The 25,929-nt window shown below is 36.4% G+C and overlaps 1 protein-coding gene across 4 annotated transcripts in view; it reads left to right on the forward strand.

Moving 5' to 3' along the window:
* Positions 1-25,929, forward strand: part of LOC117421318 (protein phosphatase 3 catalytic subunit alpha) — a 167,486-nt gene that overhangs the window by 121,698 nt on the left and 19,859 nt on the right. For all 4 annotated transcript variants that reach the window (XM_034035553.3, XM_059029750.1, XM_059029755.1 and 1 more), the window contains exons 9-10: positions 19,382-19,507; positions 21,124-21,195. In XM_034035553.3, the coding sequence (XP_033891444.3) occupies positions 19,382-19,507; positions 21,124-21,195 (198 nt within the window). The remainder of the gene's footprint in view (positions 1-19,381; positions 19,508-21,123; positions 21,196-25,929) is intronic.

Consider the following 25,929-nt stretch of genomic DNA (forward strand, 5'->3'; position numbering starts at 1 on the left):
CACACAGTACTGTGCAAAAGTTTTAGGCAGGTGTGAAAAAATGCTGTAAAGTAAGAATGCTTTCAAAAATAGACATGTTAATAGTTTATATTTATCAATTAACTAAATGCAAAGTGAGTGAACAGAAGAAAAATCTACATCAAATCCATATTTGGTGTGACCACCCTTTGCCTTCAAAACAGCATCAATTCTTCTAGGTACACTTGCACACAGTTTTTGAAGGAACTCGGCAGGTAGGTTGGCCCAAACATCTTGGAGAACTAACCACAGTTCTTCTGTGGATTTAGGCAGCCTCAGTTGCTTCTCTCTCTTCATGTAATCCCAGACAGACTCGATGATGTTGAGATCAGGGCTCTGTGGGGGCCATACCATCACTTCCAGGACTCCTTGTTCTTCTTTACGCTGAAGATAGTTCTTAATGACTTTCACTGTATGTTTGGGGTCGTTGTCATGCTGCAGAATAAATTTGGGGCCAATCAGATGCCTCCCTGATGGTATTGCATGATGGATAAGTATCTGCCTGTACTTCTCAGCATTGAGGAGACCATTAATTCTGACCAAATCCCCAACTCCATTTGCAGAAATGCAGCCCCAAACTTGCAAGGAACCTCCACCATGCTTCACTGTTGCCTGCAGACACTCATATTTCAAATTTTGACTCTTCAGTCCAGAGCACCTGCTGCCATTTTTCTGCACCCAGTTCCTGTGTTTTCGTGCATAGTTGAGTCGCTTGGCCTTGTTTCCACGTCGGAGGTATGGCTTTTTGGCCGCAAGTCTTCCATGAAGGCCACTTCTGACCAGACTTCTCCAGACAGTAGATGGGTGTACCAGGGTCCCACTGTTTTCTGCCAATTCTGAGCTGATGGCACTGCTGGACATCTTCCGATTGCGAGGGGAAGTAAGCATGATGTGTCTTTCATCTGCTGCAGTAAGTTTCCTTGGCCGACCACTGTGTCTACGGTCCTCAACGTTGCCCGTTTCTTTGTGCTTCTTCAAAAGAGCTTGGACAGCACATCTGGAAACCCCTGTCTGCCTTGAAATTTCTGCCTGGGAGAGACCTTGCTGATGCAGTATAACTACCTTGTGTCTTGTTGCTGTGCTCAGTCTTGCCATGGTGTATGACTTTTGACAGTAAACTGTCCTCAGCAACCTCACCTTGTTAGCTGAGTTTGGCTGTTCCTCACCCAGTTTTATTCCTCCTACACAGCTGTTTCTGTTTCAGTTAATGATTGTGTTTCAACCTACATATTGAATTGATGGTCATTAGCACCTGTTTGGTATAATTGTTTAATCATACACCTGACTATATGCGTACCAAATCCCTGACTTTGTGCAAGTGTACCTAGAAGAATTGATGCTGTTTTGAAGGCAAAGGGTGGTCACACCAAATATGGATTTGATTTAGATTTTTCTTCTGTTCACTCACTTTGCATTTAGTTAATTGATAAATATATATATAAAATATATAATCTTGCATATTACTTCGTAACATTTTCATTCAAGTAGATAATGCAAATTTCAATTGCAGTAAACTTGGGGAATGTGGAGAAGACATATACAGAATCATATTTTTTTTGTTGTTTGTTTTTTAAAGAGCTGTTTCATTTAAAGTGCAGCATTGTGTCTTAAAGGACGTTATTCATTTCAAATTCCTGTTTCATTAGAAAAACTAGAAAACGAGATAATAAAAGAGTGATGTATACCCCTTTTTGTTTTCTGTCACAGCAATTAATACAGATCTTCATCCATAATTCTAAAACGCTCCACAGTAAGATATGTAGAATTATTAAGTTTTGACAAGAAGTCTTTATCAGTGCCATGCAGTTATAAGCCAGCAGAGTAGCTGTAGTACCACAGTGCGCGCCTCTGCATCTGTAAAGTCGATAATGGACTGTGTAACTCGACAACCCGACCTAGAACTTATAGTATTTGTAAAGGCAGCGCGTAAAGAAAAAATAAACTGCAGACCGTAATGTTTTGTAGTTATAATTGCTCTGATACTTTCCCTGTTCCTTAAAGCTAATTACACCATTAAAAATGTATTTGATGGTAGACTGGGGTGCACATCAAAGGCATATTGGCAGGAGAAAGCGGAAAACATTATTTTGTTTTCATTTATTTTTTTCTTCCTAAGTGTTGCACCTAAGGCAAAACAGTATTTTTGTGGACTTGAGACCTGTGATATTGCAGGGAAATATTAAATATCAGTATTAAGTGTACAGGCACACCACAGGTTAAAGGTTAGTGAAGCACGGTCTGTTTCCTGTCAGATTAGATACTGTTGGATGACTTCAGCACCAGACAAAGTGAGAGGAAGAGAAAAGGAGCATGTTTTACACTTCATGTGAATTATATATGTTGTACAGCTTAGCCAAAACAATTAGAACCTCCAGGGATTCTTATCTGATAAAAAAGGCTGCACTGGTTGGCCAAAATAACAGTGCATCCTCTGTAAAGATGCTTGAAACATGACATTGTGGATATCAAATTCATGCTAGTTTTGAGGTTTTAAATTACATTTAAGTCAAACACTACATTCTTTAGATTGTTCATATGAATAATAAAACATAATAAAATAAAATGTGTTTAAAATATGCCATTGTTTGCTTCACTGAGTTCTGATGTAGATTAAATAGGTGTGTAGGTGATGTTACCATGATAAAAATAAGTCAATAAGATCTTGTAGGTAATGTTTCTCACCAATAGTAGTTTATTACACAGAAAGTAGAAGTCTAACAGCATCACAGTACAGTGAAACTCAAAGTACTGGCTGACCCTTAAAGGTACTAAAGATTACAAAGGATTTCTGCATTCCACTTTAGTTTTATACTGGAAGCAAGCAATCAATTATTAACATACAGCCAATCACATACAGCTAATATCCCCAACTTACCCAATAATGGCTAACTAATTTGTATTTCTCTAAACTATTAGCCATTGTCAGTGGGTATAAGTAAATTAGATCCAGGCAGGGTATTTAAAGAAAGCAGCCAGTCTGTACAAGGAGCCCGATTTGAATGTGTGCTCAATTGTATGAGAAAATAGGTATTGTGTGAAGCATTTTTGTTTTTGTTTATTTTAAATAGCGTATAAGCATGAAAATTCAAGTCCTGTGTCCTGGGTCTGATTTGAAAGGAGCAAAGAACCACATCTTAGGGGTGATACATACAGCCATTATCTGTATCTATATTCGTGCCCATGCTATTCATTATTCGTTTATGAATTCGGATGTGTATTTGAGAAACTGGAAGTGGGCGGGGCAAAATCAGAAGTTGTTTAAAACTGTTTTTTTTACCCTTATATGAACGGGAAAAATGTCCTGAGTGACAAAACAATGCAACAATGTGCAGTTTTCTATGCAACACACATGCAAACTTCACTTCTACTGTGTATAATATATACTGTGCAGTCCAGTCCTGTGCTGTATTTTGTAACAAAGCTCTACTATAAGTAGGGCTCTTTGTTTTGGGGTTTTATTTTTGATGACATAATGTCCCTTAAGTTTCTTTCGACATAATTTCTTAATAAAATGAAGAGCCCTAACAATAAGCAATGGAACCCCAAGAACCTCTAACTAATAAAAGAAAGAATGCGGAAAGGTGATTTTTTTATCGTTTGTGCTATTTTAAAATGAATAATAATGAAAATAGATACACAATATTTGGGATTTTTAAGCCTCGTGGTCTGACAGCAGTTGTCATATGTGCAATAATTTCCACAAATGTACTGTTCCCACATGCAAACTACCAACTAGTTAAAATTCTCATGAAATGCTTTCTTTTTAGATTCTCTACACAGTTGTATCAAGTCTGCAAGTTCTTGCGTGCGCGCTAAACTTGAGAGACAGTCCGTTTGTAGTCTACTTTAAATTACTTTACGATTTCAGCTTGAGTGCCTTAGTTTAAGTAAGATGACACTGGCTGCAACTCTAGTGTCGTTCTTTATACACAAATAAGCTTACTTGATTTTGAAAATGTCATGAACAGTACAAGCAACTTCTTACACTACTTGGTTTGATTAAATGAGTAGTACACAACTAAATATGAAAGCGGAACATTAATTTCAACAAAGAACGACAACTTTTTAATGAAAAAAAAATATTGTAGCCTACTTCAATAGGAACAATAGCCTGCTATATTATATTAAACCAAATTTAAAAATTCATGCCTTTTTTCAATGAATATAATTTAATTAATAGAGAATAAAAACATACTAAGATAACAACTACCTAGCCGAAGTTTAATTAATTGTTTTTGTAATCTACCAGCGGCTTCTGTTGCATACACATCGCTGATAATAGTGCAGGCTGTGGGTTAAACCAATGTTCGTGTTGGGGTGCGTATTTTTATTTATTTTTTTAATCAATGTAGTCCTTCTGGCGTCGTCTGTTTGTTTTTTAAACTATTTAAATACAAAACCTGTATACAGGCTTTTTTTTATTTATTATCTGTCCTGAGGTTGTCTTTGATTATTTTTTCTGCATGCACTACTACTTTGTATATGATGAAGAATACGTGAACGTAAACATCTAACACTAGTACATACAATACTCTTTCAAATAAATGTGTTATGATTTTGAATGTGCGGTTCTTAAGGATGGTATTATTGTCATTTTTTGCTCCCTGGCACCTCTTTCTTTACAAGTTAAGCACTGGTGCAAACCAATATCTCTGCATGCATGCAAGCAACAATTACAATATATACACTTGCAGTTCTGTCCAGTTTACTGCACTTTCTACAGAGATCTACTAAAAATAACATAACTATTTACAGTAACCATTAACAACAAAGTGGAATGAACGTTTTTTTTTTTTGTCAAACGATTATGATGCAGAGAAAGCAGCAACAATATCAAACAAAAGACACAATCAAAACTATTATTATAAAGAGCTACAGTAGTAGAACATCGCAAGAAATGATTAGTTTAACTTATTTACAAATGACTTCTCACAATCAGACAGCTAGGGAAACGTAGCAATCAAAATGATTTAATAATTTTAAAAATCTGCAATTCATTTACTGAGGCAAGCGTAGGCAAAGCAAAGAAATGCTGCCTTTTTTAATAAATATAAATAATTGTGATTTTGGGGTGAAAAAAACAGCAATGCGAGCTGTGCTAAAGAAATATAGAGTGACTGAAAGCTGTAAACACAGAGTGTCAGGGACAGAGCAGCCATAATTGTATTAAACAAACACTCACAGAAAATGTTTTTTTAAAATCAAATAAACTTTTCTAAAATCCCAAACCTCAGTGAGATAGTGTTTTTCCACTTTCACATAGCCTGCATTGCACATCCTAACTGGTGCTTAGTGCTGCAACTGTGCACGATACATAGAGACAATGGCATCTTGCTAAACTGTTTACAAAAATATTAAATTTTCACAATATTTTAAAAAATGCCAACATTCCTACCCCCTCCAAAAAATATATTTTACTTATATTATGACAACACAAACTTTTTCTTTACGCAGTGAAAGAAATTTAAGCACAATTCCAACTTTACTTTTCCCTATATAGTCCTCTCGAATCGAATGAACTGAAGCATTGACTCTGTACAGTGACACAGACTAGCTCTATCTTCTTCCCCACACCGATTGGCTGCCAGTGTAACAGACTGCAGAGGGAGGCGTGGTTGAAATGAGAGACACTTCTAACATTTTGTTTGCAACAAATGAATACTGCCTGACACTATTCGGTCATTACTAATATTAGGAAGAAGACTAGTACCATATAGTCTGCTTATTTATTTAGTCTACCACGATGAAAAGACATGTTAAACTTTGCAGATGCACATGTAACCTCCCTGCACGCTATTTCATGGGAGTGACAAATTTTGACTCACTTGCGCTCCACATGGAAGTCGTGGGATAAGCAGGTAGGTGGTAAGATTTTTAACACCGTCTGGTAACTGGTTATTTTGTTGTTTAATCTTGCATGCATTCTCTTGACATAAAGTTAACTTTGTATCTGCACTTTGACTTGTCTGCAAGCCCAGCAGTGCGGTACTTACTTTATAAACGTCTTCTTTTATTTTCAATGTTTCTCAGTATACCTTGATATAATTTCTCCCATTTTCCTTAATGGCAAAGAACAACTATGGCAAAATATACTGCTCCTGTTTTACTAGGTTCTCTAGATGCAATTCACTGCCATTCAATTCTAAGAAATCTTTTCCCTATTCACTACCTGTGCTGGGAGTGAAAAATGACTGACGTGTCAATACGGGTACTCCCGACTTCTTATTGAAATTGAATAGCCGTGATTCTAGACTTTTTACGTCTCAGATCCCTTTGTGGTCGTTAATTTGTAATTGAACATTTACTATCCAATCCATACAACACAAATAAAATAAAACATACCTGGCTTCACTTCTAATCATTACAGAATTGCCAGTACACTTCAATAACACATTTACGTTTTCCTTAAATAGTTTTTAACAGAATAACATTTATGTATAATTATCTTCTGGCTAAAATAATATACCCTCTGTTTTTCATGTAATCTATACTCCAAATATGTATTCATGATTATAAATTCACCTGTGTCTTAAAAAAATAAAACTCACACACAGACAAACAAACACTTAACATTCATTCACGAAAATATTTTAAATAAAATATTTCCGGGTACATATATAGTTTGCTTAGATTTATAGATCTCCAGGAACATTATTTCTAAAAGTTTTTCAAACACAGTCAGTCTAACAAACAGCTATCTCTTTCACACTCTGTGTACAGCAGCTCTGTGATGACTACACCCATCTCTGTCTCTACCACATTGTTCAACTCAGCATCGCTCTTAACAGAAAATAATTATTTTTCCCAGTATTTTGCCATAGCTTGTAACATATTTAAAACATATTATTCAAATTCCCTTGGTTTATACTTAAACAGCCTAAGACGAAATAATTTTGTTCAATTGGCAGATGTTACGTGCTAAATTAATTTCTAAAGAAACACAGCACATATATGGTCATGCTAGCTTTTTTTTCTTCCTCTCTGAATCTGCAAGGCAGTGACCCTGCATTTCCCTGAAAACCATATAATCCTGAACAAACCTCTCCATTGTTGCTACGGTATATTTGTGATATCATTCTAGTTCAAATGTTTGTAACCCTTTTTATTCACTAACACAATACAAACTTGTTTATTACTTATTACATTTCACTTTCTAAGTAATCTACTTCCTGACACAATTGCACTACTTGCACCACTGTACTATCTACAATTACCTTTCTCTCGGCTAACTGCACTCAGGGCAGTGTCTAATTCCTTCAACCTAGCCATACGATCCGTACAGATATATTTTATGTCTGCAGAACATTCACATGTTTCTCCTTATTTTTACACTTTTCATTTCTTTCTACACAACATTCTTCTAACCATTTCCATGGATCCTCGCTTACAGTGCTTTGCAACGTATTCACTCACCTGCTCCATGTTTCTATTCAGTTAAATGACATTTACCAAGTAGAGTTTTATGCCAATAACTCACTTTTTGTCAAAATATACCTGAGGCGTATTCCAATGCCTTGTGTTTCTTGAAGAGACTTGTTCCCTTCATATACGTCTGGACTTAATGCCAATAGTCCTTTATTAGACTTAAGGCATATTCCAATGCCTTGTGTTCCTTTAACGGTAAATCTTATTTCCCGATGTACTAGCATTTTATACCAATAACACTTTATAATTCACGATTGTGTGAATTTGTATTACAGCTTATTGTCAATTGCTGTGTGTGCCTGGAAAGGATTTGTTCATTTCCCTATGGACTGGATTTATACCAGTGTTCACCCTACTTTGTTGTCCCAAACAATGTTAAAGGTCTCCTGACCCACCCTTATGTTCTCCGGAACCTTTCTGGTATGATTCCTGTTGATACCGTATGACAAAATCCCCCTTACTGTATTACTTTTCTCTCTGTTATCATATGCAACAAACTACACATATCCAGGTTTTAGCCGCTGTCCTGTTTCACCACATACAGTCACTCTTTTTAAGGCGTCAGTCTTAACCAGCACTGAGAGAAAGAAGAAGTTATCTCACCTGACCGAAAAAGCCCTGGCTCCTGGCGCTGCACTCGGAAAGTTCCTTCACGATACTCCCCTCTGGTCCATCACAGGTTCAAACGACTCCTGGCTGGCTTGCCAAAAAGAAATGTAGATGATTTACGGTGATCAAAGAAGGCAGTAAGATCTTGTAGGTAATGTTTCTCACCAAAAGTAGTTTATTACACAGAAAGCAGCATCACAGTACAGTGAAACTCAAAATACAGGCACTGAAGATCACAAAGGATGTCTGCATTACAGTTTAGTTTTTATACTGAAAGCAACTAATCAATTATTAACATACACCAAATCACATACTGCTAACATCCCTGACTTACCCAATAATGGCTAACTAATTTGTTGTTACTCTAAACTATTTTTATTACCCTATACTAGCCTTTTAAACCAGTTCTAACTGATTCTAGTTTTGAGCAACTTAAACACACTGCCGAGTGACTTGTATGCACTAATGATGTCACATAAACCGTAGATGGAATTATTTTCCTGTAACTCACTGAAGCATATATATATATATATATATATATATATATATATATATATATATATATATATATATATATATATATATATATATATAAATATATAGATTTTTTTCATTTATCTACACATCCTACCCCACAACTTCCAAGTGAAAAAAATATTCTAGAAATTTGTAGAAAATTCATTAAAAATAAAAACTGAACTAGCTCGGTTGGATTTGTGGCCACCCCCCTTGTATTAGCAATCCTAAATTAGCTCAGGTGTAACCAATCGCCTTCAAAATCACACACCAAGTTAAGTGGCCCCCACCTGTGTTAAATTGTAGTGGTTCACATGATTTCAGGATAAATTCAGCAGTTCCTGTAGGTTCCCTCTGCTGGGTAGTGCATTTCAAAGCAAAGACTCAACCATGAACACCAAGGCGCTTTAAAAAAAAACTCTGGACAAAGTTGTTGAAAGGCACGGATCAGGGGATGGGTATAAAAAATATCAAAGGCCTTGAATATCCCTTGGAGCACGGTCAAGACGATTATTAAGAAGTGGAAGGTGTATGGCACCACCAAGACCCTGCCTAGACTGGATGACCCTCCAAACTGGATGACCGAGCAAGAAGACTGATCAGAGAGGCTACAAAGAGGCCAATGGCAACTTTGCAAGCGCTACAGGCTTTTATGGCCAAGACTGGTCAAAGTGTGCATGTGACAACAATATCCCAAGCACTCCACAAATCTGCCATGTATGGTAGGGTGGCAAGAAGGAAGCCATTACTCAAGAAAGCCCACCTTGAATCCCATTTGAAGTATGCAAAAAAACACTCTGGAGATTCTGTAGCCATGTGGCAAAAAGTTTTGTGGTCTGACGAAACTAAAATTGAATTTTATGGCCTAAATGCAAAGTGTTATGTTTGGCGCAAACCCAACACAGCGCATCACCCAAAGAACACCATCCCTACTGGGAAGCATGGTGGTGGCAGCATCATGTTATGGGGATGTTTGTCATTGTCAGGGTCTGGGGCACTTGTCAGGATAGAAAGGAAAATGAATGGAGCAAAGTACAGATAAGTCTTTGAGGAAAACCTGCTGCCCTCTGCAAGAAAGCTGAAACTGGGACGGAAGTTCACCTTTCAGCATGACAACGACCCAAAGCACACAGCCAAAGCCTCACTGGAGTGGCTAAGGAACCTAAATCCAATAGAAAATTTGTGGCACGACTTGAAGATTGCTGTCCATCAATGCTCCCCAAGGAACTTGACAGAGCTTGAACAGTTTTGTAAAGAAGAATGGTCAAATATTGCCAAATCTAGGAGTGCAAAGTTGGTAGAGAGCTATCCCAACAGACTCACAGCTGTAATTGCTGCCAAAGGTGCTTCCACCAAGTATTAACTTAGGGGGAGACTTATCCAATTATGATCTTTCAGTTTTGTATTTAATATATATTTTTTTCTCAACAAAAACTTTTTTCCCCTGGCGTGTAGATAAGTGGAAAAAGAATCCTCATTTAAATGCATGAAACGCAGAGGCACTGACACAACAAAATGTGAAAAAAGTTCAAGGGGGTGTAGACTTTCTATAGGCACTGTGTGTGTGTGTGTGTATATATATATATATATATATATATATATATATATATATATATATATATATTGTAATATAGCGGGTTGTGAGAGACGGCAGGGAGGGGGTTAAAACCTCCCTGCAAAGAAAAAACAAAAAGAAATATGTGACAAAGCACAACTCACTCGGGTTCGTGCCCCTTTAAAAATACGACCCAGAACAATGAAATGGAGTTTTAAGCGCTAGTGCGCTATTTTTAATAAACACAAAAGTAAACAAAACACACAAAATACAAAAGCAAAATAAACACCTAGCTCCTCTTGGAGCACTAACTCAACTTCCAGGAACACCCTTCCTAACACGGGACAGCTAAGCTGTTTTCCCGTCCTTACAAAAACACACTGGTGTCACACCGCACTTACTTCTTCTCTGGCTACTCGGAGACAGAGCACCTCTCCTGCCTCCTTCTACTCAGCAGCGTAGAGCAGACTGACTGCTCTCCTTATAAACCCTGCACCTGGCTCTAATTTACAATCATAGCCAGGTGCAGGTGATAATTAACAATAAAACAATTAACAGAAAACATTCCGCACATGTTTTTACTGCAGAGAGGTTTTAACCCCCTCCCTGCTGTCTCACAATATATATATATAATCAATTTCACCTACAAGGTGCTTGGTAGTCTATAAGACCAGTTCATGATCTCATACACAAAACTTAACCAGGTAAAGTTTTATGTAGTAAAGTAATATTTTATAGTAACAGGAAATCCTTAAAAATCAACTGGTTCAGATGAGGAACTGTTTTTATTTACAGCAGTTACATGCTCTATAGCAGCAGCAACAACAACAAAAAAAACCTTTTACCAACTGCATCATAAGTTCCAATGTTTTTGAGCATTGTGATTCATAAAATGCTGAACAGGTTTTACTAGAGCTGTCTGACTTTAATTTTAGAGGTTGGCATAGATTTTAAATGTTTCTATGAGTCAGATGTAGTTCTCAGGCCCATGTGATAAATGCCACATGCAAGATGGAGGTTGATTTGTTTTTAGCCAGAGTTCATGTTTTAGCACCTGTCTATCAGTCCCAATTAATATAATGGTGTATTTGAAGTACTGTTACAGAATGGTGGTGGCATGGTACGGCCCTTAAACTGTTGTTAAAGGTTGTAAAAAAAAAAAAGTAAAATCAACAAAGCTAATGTGATCTTTCCACCACTATATAGAGTCTAAAACTCTGTGATGAGTAATGTAACTCCTTTACCTTTACCTACTTTACAATGATACACAGAGGGCCACCCCACAATATTCCCAACACATGTGTGTGTATATATATATATATATATATATATATATATATATATATATATATATATATATATAAAACTATTGGTGATCCTGGTGCACATACTCCCTCTGTGGCACCTCTAAGGGATTGTGTTGTATAAACATTTAATTATTCAAATAGTTAAACAATTGCTTCCGAAGGCTGCTTAAACGGTGCAGTTCTACTAAATGTAGGGAAGATACTGTACAACAACTACGTGTTTTTCTGCATAACTGCTTGACTTTACATTTACATACTATTCCCATCAAAGGTGCCGTTCACCTTAAAAAGTCCCCCAGAGATGCTTTTGTAGATCTGCAGCAATATTCCTGGCTGCACTTTGTTTTATTAAAACACCAATATTTTGGTAACTCTTAATTGGCACATTTATAGCAAATCTTACAGTTGTACTTCGCACATATTGTATTTAAACCAAAGGTTCATATGTTTGAAAAATGGTGGACATAGAGGATATTCAAACCCATGTCAACTATACAAATATACTTAGTATGATGATCATCAGTGATCAAGGTAATGGGAAGACCCACCAGTACTCATTGAAGCATATTTTTATACTTATTCACATCCCAGCCAACTCTACTGATTTTTAATCATTTGCTGAAAAAACACTTTCTTGTCAGATACTATGGTTTTAAAAAAATAATAAATAATAATACATAAATAAATAAATAATAAATAAAATAAAATAACTATTTTAATATTTAAGATTTGTTAGGAAATGGGCTTGAAAACTAAAATTATCAGCATATCAGGCATCACGTTGTTTTTGAGATCGTCCGAACAGATGTGCAGCCTGTTGGATCAGTGGCTGTATAGAGCAGTCCTCAGCAAGACTCACTGTCATAAGCTTGTACCAAAAAAAATAAATAATAATAATTAAAATAAAGCTTTTTCTTACATCAAACAATGTGCAATAAGTCTAAAATTGTTCTTGGTTATCCATATTGTAAACAACCAACCAGTATTTTTTAATGATTTTAGAGCAACACAATAGGGAATGTGATTCACATTTTACTTAATCCAGTTTTATAAATTGCTTCAGGGAGTTGCTGGCCCTTCTGTAATATTGATACACTGCTGCCACATGAATAATTGATAACCCATCACATTCGGCACTGAACATGTCCTGCTACATTATCCATTATAAAGCAGAGTTTATTCCAATTCTGACAGGAAAGAAAAAACATGTTTAAAGAAGGGGGTGTGTACGCATACATTTGAGCATCCAGTATCCAGCAGTCTGGAGTCACCTAGTGTAAAGCAGTGGCACTACAATGTCTAAATAACTCGGTGACTTCCAATCTGACTTAACTATTTCATTCTTGCATTTGTGTCATTTATTTAGAAATTATCAATTTATACATAGAATACAATGTTCTTGTATTGTTTTTTTTTTTTATCTATTGATATCTTTTTGTTTGCACTGCTAAGATGTACCTAAGGTAACCATTGATGAGCATAATTTGTTTAAATTTATTCAACATGAATATTGAATACACATGTTTTCTCAGAACACATTTCCAAGCTATAAGGTCAATTTAATTTTGTTAATTTCAAGAACTTGTACTGAACTTGCACAATACCATTGAAGGTTTGAGTGGTCCATTCATACATAATAAATGTATGAATGTATAATTTTGATTTGTTGTGAATAAGATTATTTTATTGTGGACTGTGGGCTTAGGAGACCAGCTTTAACACAGCAGTGCTGCATGCAGGGCTAAGAAAGCTGTGAAACCCACGTTTATCAATATACAAAGTGATTATAAAGTCATTATGTCACCTATCATCAATGCTGTGTCTTTTTTTAGCAATGACATATGCTCTTTATGACTTTATGACTGAATGAAAATGTTTCTAATGATAATTACCGCAACCCACAGGGCTATGAACACAATGCAGGATCTGTGTGTTGTGTTTCATTTCAACAGTTCCTCTGCCTCTTTGCATTGCAAGGACACCTTCACCAAGGTTCAAGTGACAGTTAACCTTAAGCATCTCTGTACATTTTCTTTTCAAGTTCTGTCCCTCTAAACTATAATAAACTGATCATTGGTCATCTTGCGTCTTACTAATCAATTCACTTGACTGTTTAGCCAATGTATTTAAACACCCTAATGTGCTATCATTTTTTGTTTGTTTTATTTTATGCATGGCAACCTTTTGCACAAGTTCTGATAGCTATACAAACCAGCTTGTGTGGATGTGTAAACGTGTTAATTAGAGGAGTTTTGAAAGGCGAGACTGCAATGCCAAGTGTGCAAGTTATGAGGTAGTCTTTCCATCCACACACTCCTCCACTGTTTTCACAAAATGGGTGGTTGCTTCCCAGCCCTTCACCTTAATCGTGGTTTAATGCTCAACATGGATGTATAATGAGTCAGTTAAGTATTGTATTTTATGTGACCCTGTGTACCTACCAGCCTACGTTTATATTTTTATTTAATACCTGGATTCTTACTGAAAAACCAGTCACTGAGTTATCGCACTGCTGTCTCATCGCCCAGTTCTGTTTTAACTATTTCCATAGTGTTTACAACACTAATCCCCACTCGCAATAATATTTGTATACAATAGGTTTTATCCTGTTGCTAAAATGTTATCTTGCCTTGGAATGTGATATTAAAGCAAATTTTCCATCCAGGGCTGTGTGACAGTGTAAAATACATGTCTTTTGCTATTTAATGATGTATTTCTGACAGGTCATTTAAAGCCATTTTATTATGTATAAATTCAGTGCTAATTTTACAGCTATGGCCAAAGGTTTTGCATTAACCTATAGAATTAACTAATCTTGCTCCATAAAGTCGTATGAAATCTGCTGAATAATGTTACGTTAACATATTGAATATACTTAATGAAAAACTGACACAAATTTGAAGATATTTTTTCCCATTAAGTGGTTAAATTGGGCTTATCAAATTGCATATTCAAGATAAATTCTTTGTTTACCTTTTAAAAGTGCAATTCAGTATATACAGCTATGGCCAAAAGTTTTGCAATATCCTATAGAATTAACTAATTGTTCCATATACTTAACGAAAAACTGACAAAAAATGTATATATATATATATATATATATATATATATATATATATAGACACACTACCGGTCAAAAGTTTTAGAACACCTCAATTTTTCCAGTTTTTATTGAAATTTACACAGTTTAATGTCTCAATGTACTCTGAAATTAAAGCATAGAACAAATAAACAATTGGAGATAAAAAATAAATCATGGAATCGTTTTGTTTAACAAAATTTAATCTAAATTTTTGACTCATCAAAGTAGCCACCTTTTGCAGATATAACAGCCGAACACACTCGTGGCATTCTTTCTACAATGGAAATCAAATATTGTTTGGAAAGTTCTTCCCAACACTGTTGCAGAAGTTCCCACAAATGTGTTGCACTTGTAGGTTGCTTTGCTTTCACCCTTCTGTCCAGTTCATCCCAAACCAGCTCGATGGGGTTTAAGTCTGGAGACTGTGCTGGCCATTCCATGATTTGAAGCCTACCGTCTTGTTCTTTTCTTCTAAGGTAGTTCTGACATAGCCTGGAGGTATGTTTTGGGTCATTATCTTGCTGTAGGATGAACCCCAGACCAACTAGGCGTATACCAGAGGTTATTGCATGGCGCTGCAAAATGCTGTGGTAGCAGTTTTGGCTCAGGGTGCCACTCACTCTGTGCAAGTTGCTGACACTGGATCCAGCAAAAGAGCCCCAGACCATCACGCTTCCTCCTCCATGTTTGACAATTGGTGTCACACACCAAGGAACCATCCTTTCGCCTACTCGACGGCGTACAAAAACACTGCGTGATGAACCTGAAGATTTCAAATTTTGATTCATCGGTCCATAAGACCTTCTTCCAGTCTTCAGTAGTCCACTGGCGGTGCTTCATGGCCCAGGCAAGCCTCTTTATCTTATTTTGCCATCTTAGCAATGGCTTTCTTACTGCCACTCGACCTGTCAAACCTGCAGCTCGAAGTCTTCTCTTCACAGTTGAAACTGAGACTTGCTTACTTCGACCAGTGTTAAGCTGTGCTTGAAGCTGTTGTCCTGTGAGCCGCCTATCAAGCAAGCTGTTGACTCTCAGAAACTTGTCTTCTGATTCTGTTGTGGCTTTGGGTCTGTGTCACAAAGACGGCCGGAATGGGTGGCGTCAGACCAGAGCCAGGAAGTAACACACAGAGACTTGGAGTTTTGGTGAAGCTGAGCGCGTGATCGCGCTCAGCATTTAATAATTAACAGACCAGAAAATAAAAGGTTTGAACACAACACAAAACAGGACACGGCACTATACGCCAAAATAAAAAGACAAACAAAAACGTACTAACACACAAACGGTGCACGGAGACAAACAAACACGGTGAGTACAAAACAACTACTTGTTCTTTTCGTTAACATTTACCTCCGCTCCACACCCGTTCTCCACTCACTGAACACCCAACCCTGAGTGAAAGAAACATGCATCTATATATACTGTTGTGCTGGGATTCGATTACTAATTAATTATTCACTTGAATCCCAGCATGTGAATTAATTCTGTGCAACCCCGTGCTCACATATTACATTTAACCAGCACGTGAAGTGATTTGTGCCCTCCTCGTGCCTAAATATAAATCTACATTTTTAAATACACGTGAAACACAGACCCATTTATATCCCGTGTACCAATGACTATACACCAACATTAACACACGCAACATACAACACATAACACACAAAATACACACAGGGGCGGGCACTTCGTCACAGTCTGCCAGACCTCTTCCTGTCAGAGTTTCCTCCAGTTTCCAAGTGCCTTTTGATGGTGTAGGAAACTGTACTCACTGACACCTTGGCTTTCTTTGCAATTTCTCTAAAGGAAAGACCTACACTTTTAAGGGTTATAATGGTCTGTCTGTCTTCCTTTGTTAATTGCCTTTTTCTCGCCATTATGAGAGCAATATACTACTTCCTGCAGTACAATACTGTCCAAATAATGCTCAAGAGGGTGTAGTAACACAGTCTGTTCCAACACTGCTTTTATACAGACAGAGGGTTTGTAAGTAATCAACAAAAGTTGGGACACCTGTAGGAATTGTTAGCATCAACTTTCAAGGCTTAATTTACTTCCATTGCTGCAGAACAGCTGTAAGTTGTTAACCCATTACTTGTTCCCTGAAAAAGGCCTTTTTGTATAACTCTGAAATGTACATTATTTTTCAGTTTTTGGTAACCTAAACTTTTTTTTTAACCTGTGGCAGTTTACTGCTTACCTTTGTACCATTTCAGATTATTCACTGGACTTGCTTAAATTTCAATAAAAACTGGAAAAATGGGGGTGTTCTAAAACCTTTGACCGGTAGTGTGTATCTCAATCCTAAAATTTTAGATGATGCAAAACCTACTTCGATTTTGTTTGTATATGGTAAGCCACTTGCATCGCTTGGGTACTGTCAACAATTGAGGATCCATTGTATGTGTGTGTGTTTCTCTTTACAGAGCAGGGCTGGTCGTTTTAACAGTGTTCGCTTGCTCGCCGAACCTCAGTCTCTTATTAATGAATTGCGCTTCCCTATTCTGGGTGATATGTGTTTCATTTCCCCCTCTCACGTGACACTGGCACACGAACAATTTTGTTCATCCCATCTGTTTTAATGGGCTGAATTTGGGCTGTGCTCACTCAGAAATCCAAGCACCCAAATCTGCTGTGCACATGCGCAGTAGCTGCCAGTCATCAGCTAGGACTGGCTATGATTGGCTTAAGCTACTAACAACTAAATGAGCAAGATGGGCGGAATGGCCTCCTCTCGTTTGTAAACTTTCTTATGTTCTTAAAAATGTCTGGATGGAGTGCAGCCGGTTAGCTAACACGGTGATCAGGCAATCAGCACGCAAGTGCCAAGATAACAAAGGCTATAAATATGAACAACACAACTTTGTCTCTTCTCAGTCTTGCATGGTGTGTTACTTTGTGTAAACACAGAAAACATTTCAGCTGTTTAAATATTCAAATAAAATTCACAAGTCTAATTATCTTTCTAACTTCATGTAACTTTAAATTAATCTTTATGAATACTCTTATTTGTTCAACTTTGTTCTTTTCACAGTTTTAATCTGCCTTTTTTGTGTGCTCTTTCTCTCCCGAGGCTGCTGCTCTTCAGCAGTGCTTTAACTTAAGCTCAGTAATATCTTGCTGTGTTCGGCAATTTTTCTTTTTGTAAATTTTTTTGTTAATTTACCGACCACTACTGTCTGTTTGGGGCAATTGGTTATTAAATATACTGAACAGTATATTTGTATTATTTTAATGTTATTTATATAATATTTAATATTATTTTTTTTTAATCTTGATAGCCACATCAGGCTTTTTTTCTAGGTGTTTTTAAATTACTTTTTTTGTTGTTTGTAGCTGATCAGTCTTTTATTAGGTCTATATAAATTATCTACTTCATTGTTAATTAGTATTTTTTTTACTTTGGCCTTAATTGTGACTTCCATTTAAGGTCTTATTTGTATGATGCATGCGGTGGGTTTGGGTCTTGGTAACTTTTTTATGATATTGATAATCATCTTGCAGTGTCATGGATAAAAGTTGCCAATATACTCTACTGGTATATAATCTACAAAGTATAATCTTTATTGGTGTGTTTTGGTGCATGTACGGGCTATAACTTTACCAAACATAATGGAAATCTGTTTAGGTTTAATCATCTCCAGATTTCCTTTCATTACTGAAATGACAGTGGGAGTGTGGAAGTAAACTTTCACAAGGACTTAATAAATATTCATCCCTCAAATTATTTATAGCCCTTTTTTACAAAATTTGTTTCACTTATGGAAAAGGCACATGTTTTACCAAGTATTATAAGTAATGAAAACCATAATATATGCTGTGCCATCATTTTTGTGGAGAAAAGGCTGAAGTCAGCAAAATACGTGAATGATTAAATCAATAAAGAGGATATTTTATGGAAACTATCAATTTATTTGAAGTTTTCATGTTAATTGCTTGTGCGCTGTGGATCAAAGATTTTGACACATGACTAATCCTTGTTATTCTAAACTTTACTGTTTTAACTAGTGTGTATATTCAATGAAAACATACACTTGATTAAATTTATATTGTCATCTTTATATTCAATTTACTGCGGTATTTATTTCAAACTTTACTTTAATTTCTGGAGTCTTCAATTATAGTAGTTTACAATGCATCAATATTCTATACTATTTTCATTATCTGTTTTAAAAAATATAAAAAAAAGTAATAAAATTCTATAAATAGCATTATATTTAACTAAAGGCAAGAATTTGTTGTAAGAAATGTTTTACTGTTTCATAGTTTTTGCATCATTAGTTAATTCCCTTGCAGAATTCCTGATGCCCTAAAGACTCAACATTTAGTTAAAAATCAGAACTCATCATCGCCAGAAACTAAAACCAGTATCCAATGGGCATTGGTCTCTCAATGTCTCAGTGTTCTTGGGCTATAGTGTATTTAATAGTATTTTATCAAAAATTAAAAATAGTTGAGATAACAAGGCCATATTAAACTGGACTCTAATAGCAGTTTCTTGATAAAGCACCAGTATCATAGTTTTGTTTAGCAAGGCTGAGCATTGCACTAGTTCATTTTTAAAACGCTATTCCTGTCACATACTGAATGTACAGTCAGTCTGACCTATTGCTTTTCAATTCTCTGTTCTATAAAAACAGTCATTCCATCTCCTGTAACAATTTACGTGGTTGAAAAGTTGCTTTATAATACATCTTATTCTAAAAACCCGGCTTCAACATGGAATTGTAAAACTAACTATTCATAAGACTAGCCAGACAATAAATTGATAGCATAGAGCTGGAGATGGGGGGGTTTTCTTGAGGAGAACCACAGTAATCGCACACTGTCACTAATCCTGAGGTTGTCTTTCTTCTTTCGTAATTACAGCTGCAGTATTGAAATATGAGAACAATGTAATGAATATTCGGCAGTTCAACTGTTCTCCCCATCCCTACTGGCTTCCCAACTTCATGGATGTTTTCACTTGGTCTTTGCCATTTGTTGGAGAGAAGGGTAAGTAAAGATATTTGTGTACAGTAAATATCATCTGCCTGAAGGAAAAAAAAAATAAAAATTAGAGCCAAATAAAGATATTAATCCTAACACTGTGTTTTATAGATGTTTTTGCTTATTTACTGGTAATTATTGCTTGAAAAACAAAGTAAAACTACCTAAAATGGCTAATGTCATGTGAATGTTAGATATGAAAAGTTTAAACATACATAAAGAAAAATGTTTATAGACTTGAATAAGCTCCAACATTTAAATAGCTTCAGCTTCAAAATGTCTTTTTTTATTTTTTATGTATCTTGCCGAGGAAATGGAGCAGCAATAAATTATGTCAATGTATGTTCTTTTACTGCACCTTAGAATGTTATGTGTGTTAACATTCTGAGTGATTTGTATTGCAATAACTCAAATATTGTGTTTTTATTGTTTTAATAAGTCTGTGTTACGGAGCAATTAAAGGTGTTAATTAAACAGGCAAGCCTGCTTGTGTATACTGCATGCAAATACGTCTTTTAAGCTTTCTCAGAACACATTTACCAAACAGCACCTTATTTTGATGTGATACAAGAAATAAAATACCAGCCCACCTTAACTGTTCTGATGTTTCTAATCCTTCTCAGTGGTTCTTATTGCAATTACACAAAGACTGTATTTCATTGATTTGTTTCACTTGTGTTTTCACCTGAGTTCAGGAGCTGCTCTTTAGTTCTAGTTACCTGACATAAACATATATAATGTAGGCTGGATCACCAGCAATCTCTAGCGCATTTTGGTGTATTGCCAGAAAACAAATTCAACTTCATCAAAAGTGGCACTAGATGGCACTCCCTTAATTCTCTGAAGACACTGTGGCTGGTGTAATATGGGTCTATGGCAGGCAATTAAAACTGAGCCTCAGAATGCAATGCTGTTTGTTAAAAGTGTTTTGAGAAAGGTTAAAAGACTAATTTATATGCAGTATACAGTATGCACCAGCAGGCTTGCCTGTTTGATTAACACCTTTAATTGCTCCTTACAGGCCCTGGGTATGCTTCAAAAGTACAAATTGTACAGCTATATGTAATATTTAAAAAAAAGTAAGAGAATAGACCTGTTAATGGGTGCTTATTTTCCATATTACACAATTACCCAGAGCTTAGTTCACAGGAGTTCAATTCAGATGCAAGTTAATGTTGGAAGCATATAATTGTGTCCCAATGGTTTACTAGTATTTGAGTCTATGCACTTTTTTATGGGGCAGAAATGTTCTTCCCTTTGAAAGGTTACACACTATGCCCTCTGCTCCATATTAGTCTTCACAAAAAGGGAAATACTTGCTCTGAATGGGACACTTATGAAGCATGAATTTAAGAAAATATATTGGAGGGACAGCAAAGAGAGTTATTGGTACCTATACAAGACTAAATAGCTTCAAATGTAATTCTCTTAGTTTCTAGTTGCCATACAGCATCATTTTCATGATGATTGCAATCATTCTGATTTGCTTAACTGCAATTAGTTAAATACTCTGTAGCATATACTGCATGTTTTTCGTGTACTTGATCTACTGTATGCAGTAATTAAAATCCCTATATTTCCCAACTTGGCTCTCAATCCATCTTTTCATTTTGCTTTTACAGTGACAGAGATGTTGGTGAATGTTCTAAGCATCTGTTCCAGTGATGAGCTCACAACCGATGAAGATATTGATGGTAAGAACATGCAATGCTGTTTGTGAAAATTAACATTTTTCTCTAACATCAAGAATGTTCAGCATCATAGAAGAATGTTTATTATGGCAATACATTTTTTTTTTTTTTTCAAAGTATACATTAAACATCTACTACAGAAATAGGTACCTTTCTTTACAATACCTGGTGCTCTTGGTCTTTCAACCAAAGTCACAGCATTCTATCTCATTCTACTGGGATTCCAGCAGAGGGCTCCCTTTGCATTCATAGTTGCCATAGAAACCATTGTCATGCCTTAAACTTACATACTCCCTATGTAGACAATGAGAAGTGTATTTTCCAACTGTATAGCATGCAGATAATAAGGCCATTATGTGTCCCGTAAATTTATAACATTGCATCATATAGGATGGGGGTCAAAAATATTTGCATGTGTTATGTATTTCTGATTCTGTCTGCTTGTTCTTAAGGGGTATTAGACACTTTTCATGGCTTAAGCCAGTATTTAATCTCAGAACAAGCTGTAGCAGATTTAATAGGTCCGTATCATTCCTTCATTATATTGCATTACAGATTCATATATGCCACCTGTTACACTTGCTTATTTGGCGGTATTATTGAACTCCCCACCTTGCTGAAAGGCAGATGTCTCTGTAGCGTTTTAGCATTCCTGTTTATTGTGCCTCAGTGGGGGACTGTTCAATACTTTTTATCAGTAGCATATATGTACACTCTGTAGATATAACGAGAAACCTGATTGAATTTCATTGCACATTCCTGTAAAAAAAAAAAATAAATAATTCAGACCTGTTCAGTTAAACAGTGGAACGCTTCATCTTGCGTGACATGTCCTTTACTTTTCTCACATTGTGGCTGATACACCCCTGGTATTGAGCACATACCAGCTAAGGACTTGTGTTAGTTGTACAGCATGACCTGACTGACCTGTGAAAGCTTTGCATACAAGATGATTAACAATTCTTGCATTTAAAGTGTGTGTGTGTGTGTGTGTGTATGTGTATATAATTAGGTAAAAGAGCCAGCTGCCCACATATATATATACCCGACCCGACTTGCTTTTATAAGACCTGCCATGCGACCCGAACCTGAAGGTGTTTGTCCTTTACCAACTGCCTGCGTCGACTGGCTCTCTCACACTCTCACATTCACACACACAGATATCTCTACCATTCTCCACAGGTTGAGTTTATACAATAGGCTATACATCGTGGTAGCTTTCTCTAGTGGTCTGCATATATTTTAACATTGTAACATTAACAATCTCTACTTACTTTAATATAAAATACCTGTCTATTTATTTTGTGCTACCAGTTGAAAGGGAGCTACACCTGTGCTTTCGCAGAGATGTACCAGTTTTGAGGCTGTCATTCACAAAAACATGATGACAGGTTTTACAAGCAACAAACCCAGTCACATGTTCATTATTTTCGTTTGCCATGATTCCAAAAGAATTGCACACTTCTGATTTATCTGTCAAACTATTATCCACTGCATGATTTAAACCCTGCTCTGTCTTTTGTTTCACCTCGTCCATGGGTATTTTTAATATCACCAAGCAGACGTGATAAAAGGATCTTGCGATGTATCAAACAAGCAGCAATATAAACTGAGAACACTGCTTAGTCAGCTGACTCCTCCCTAATCGCCTCCTGCTTTGGTGCAGGAAATACATTTACCTTTTAATATGTTATTTGGGAAAGGGTTACAGACGAGGTCGCTGAAAGGACAGAAAACATTTTTGGTAATTCAAATTCAGACCCAAAAATTAATTTTTTGACCCACACCCGAACCGTAAACCGTGAAAAGGTTCACATTCCAACCCGAACCCGACGTGCTTTTGCGGGTCACCCGAGGGTACTCGACCCGATGCAGGACTCTATTTTGCGTCACCACTATAAAAAAAAAAAAACCTTAGTCATCTCTAAATTGAAAACAGTAGTCCCTATTGACAAACTCATGTGTTATGTAGAAGATTTTTTTTTTCTTTAATTAACCAAACCATATTATAGGGTTATAGGACAGCTAACGTCAGAATATCAGGATGAGTAGAATTGAATGTTTGAGTTAAAGTGCTACAAGTGTCGATATAACCCATACACAGATTTTCACCGCCCTATAACTCTATTTTATACTGCTTTATTATTATTATTATTATTATTATTATTATTTTTTTTTTTTTTTTTTTCTCATTTTCTCCCCAATTTGGAAAGCCCAATTTTATTTTTTATTTCAACCCGGCTCACCGCTGCCACCTCCGCGCTGACTCGGAAGAGATGAAGATGGACACACGCGTTCCCCGAAACGTGTGCCGTCAGCCATCCGCTTCTTTTCACTCTGCAGGCCCGCCATGCAGCTACAGCGTCCGAGAACCACACAGCTCCGGGCACCTTACAGGCAGGCTCGCAGGAGCCCGGCAAGTCTCCAGGTGTTGCTGGTGTGCATTGAGCAGAGGACACCCTGGCTGACCAAAGCCCTCCCCACCCCTGGGAACTCCCGTCCACGGTCGGCAGTGGAATAGCCTGGACTCGAACCGGTGACCTCCAGGCTATAGGGCGCATCCTGCACTCCACGTGGACTGCCTTTACCGGATGCGCCACTTGGGAGCCCCATTTACTGCTTTATTATTAATACACAAGTACAAAATCCATCTATATTTGTTACCAACCTTTATTTAGTCGAGCGTCAATTTCATTGAAAAGAGGGGAAAAGGTTGATGAAGAGAATACCGTTAAGTGGCTGAGGTATGCAGCCGATTGTGATGTCACCGTTCTGACTCATAACTGACCCTGATATTAATCCATCCATCTGAAAATTGTTTGTATAGAAAAGTTTGTATCAGATGGATATGAGGTCACATTAAGATTAGATGTACGGTTTAATTGAATCAGCTTTATAAAGAGAACATTAACAACTCTTTAAACTCAGCCCCATTTGCATCGATGCGCCGGCACACCAAACTTTAAGTGCATATTACTACGGGCTTGTTTAAAAGTACAGCCCCGGCGCTTTCCAATGACGTTTTCACTGTTGGTATGCGGTATTCCTAGCCGGGACTACGATCACCTTAAGGTAAGCCACTCATCATGTGACAGGGGTCACCCGCATAGGACATTATGAGTCGATTACTCCATGCAGCCAGACGGAAGGGGGTTGTATCGTTGGAAAGCTTAGAATCTCCGTAAGATCATTGGTAGCTATGGTATTGTTCTGAGTTGTGTCTTGCTAGTTTTATACATTTAAAATTATTTTCCTCCCTGAAAATGTATCTTTAGCCCAGTACTTATGGTCCACTTATTAAACAATAAGGAAAAGGAGCTAACTGGGTAAAAAAAAAAAAAAAAAAAAAAAAACTTCTATGACAAGATAACAGTGCACCATAATAGTCACAGGGGCATTAGCAATTTTTTTGTAGTATTCTTGACAGAAGTGCTAATGAGTATTCCTATTATAGAAGATAGATATAATGTGCTTTTTCTGCAAATGAAAAAAGTAGAATATTCCAATGTCAGCATATCGGCTTGTTTTGTTTTGTTTTGAGGACATAAAAGGATTTGAACAAGGCTGGCCAAATCAGTTACCAAAGGAACAAGATCATTCCAGGTTTTAATTCCAATCAGACCGTATATTAGAACAGAAAAGTTGATGTTGTTTATTATTATTATTATTATTATTATTAATAATAATAATAATAATAATAATAATAATAATAATAATAATAATAATAATTAATAATAATAATAATGCATTTATTTATTTTCCCATAGCACTCAATTGTGAGGGATCTTGTGCAGTCTTAGTAAAGGAAAATAAATTATTGAGTGCTTGATTTGACCTGTACAGTAATTAAGGTTAACACTAAATATATATATGGCTTGGTTGGAGCCTGAACCTGGAATGGAGTGACCCATTGCACAGTGCCAAAGTTGAGCTTCCTAGCAGGAAACAGACATGACTTTCATTGAACTCACACTAATGTTTCCATCCAAATGACAGAACCTGTAATATGATGCGTACAAAAAAAAGTTTTGAAATCCATATGCATTATATTTAAAGCAAGCTCAGAAAGTTAGCCTTCATTTGAGAGTACAATTTGCCAGATATTCAGAGGCTAGAGGCCCCAAGCAGAAATTCCCAAATGGCTTTAGTTATTCAAAGTCAACAGTTTTAATTGAACCCCAGAGTATGCTGTTGAAAGCTAAAACTGCATCTAAAAGTAAAGTCCCTCGTTCATAAACTTTAAATAAATGGCATCCAACGTAAAGGGATAGTTTATATCATCTGCATGTTGCTAATATTCGTTTTATACCTTTTTAATATTCTGTTTTTGATCATTATTTGCCAATCTTGCTAACTATTCCAATATGCTTCCCCACCCATGTCAGAAGCACTTTTTTTGCTTGAATTACAAACAGGAACAACAGCAGTTTAAAGATACAGTATATATGGTGTTTACGAAAAATCTCAGTTTGCAGCCAAATGTACATATTATAGCACATTATATAGTACTGGAGTCAAGTATAAATGAACTATACAGTAAGCTTTTCTTTAGCAAGTATGATGTGTTTTGGGGTTCCCTATCTGTAAAGTGGATCCAGAGTGCCATTTCTAAACCTCACAGCATTTCCATTGCTCAGTATCTAATCCACTAATATTTCATCACGTTGTTTTCTTTTGTTTCCTATGATTGTGTTTATTTTCTTTATCGTTCAGTGTCTCTGATCTAAATTGTTTCTT

Source organism: Acipenser ruthenus, chromosome 1 (assembly GCF_902713425.1).
Source record: "Acipenser ruthenus chromosome 1, fAciRut3.2 maternal haplotype, whole genome shotgun sequence".
In the NCBI taxonomy this organism is placed as follows: domain Eukaryota; kingdom Metazoa; phylum Chordata; class Actinopteri; order Acipenseriformes; family Acipenseridae; genus Acipenser; species Acipenser ruthenus.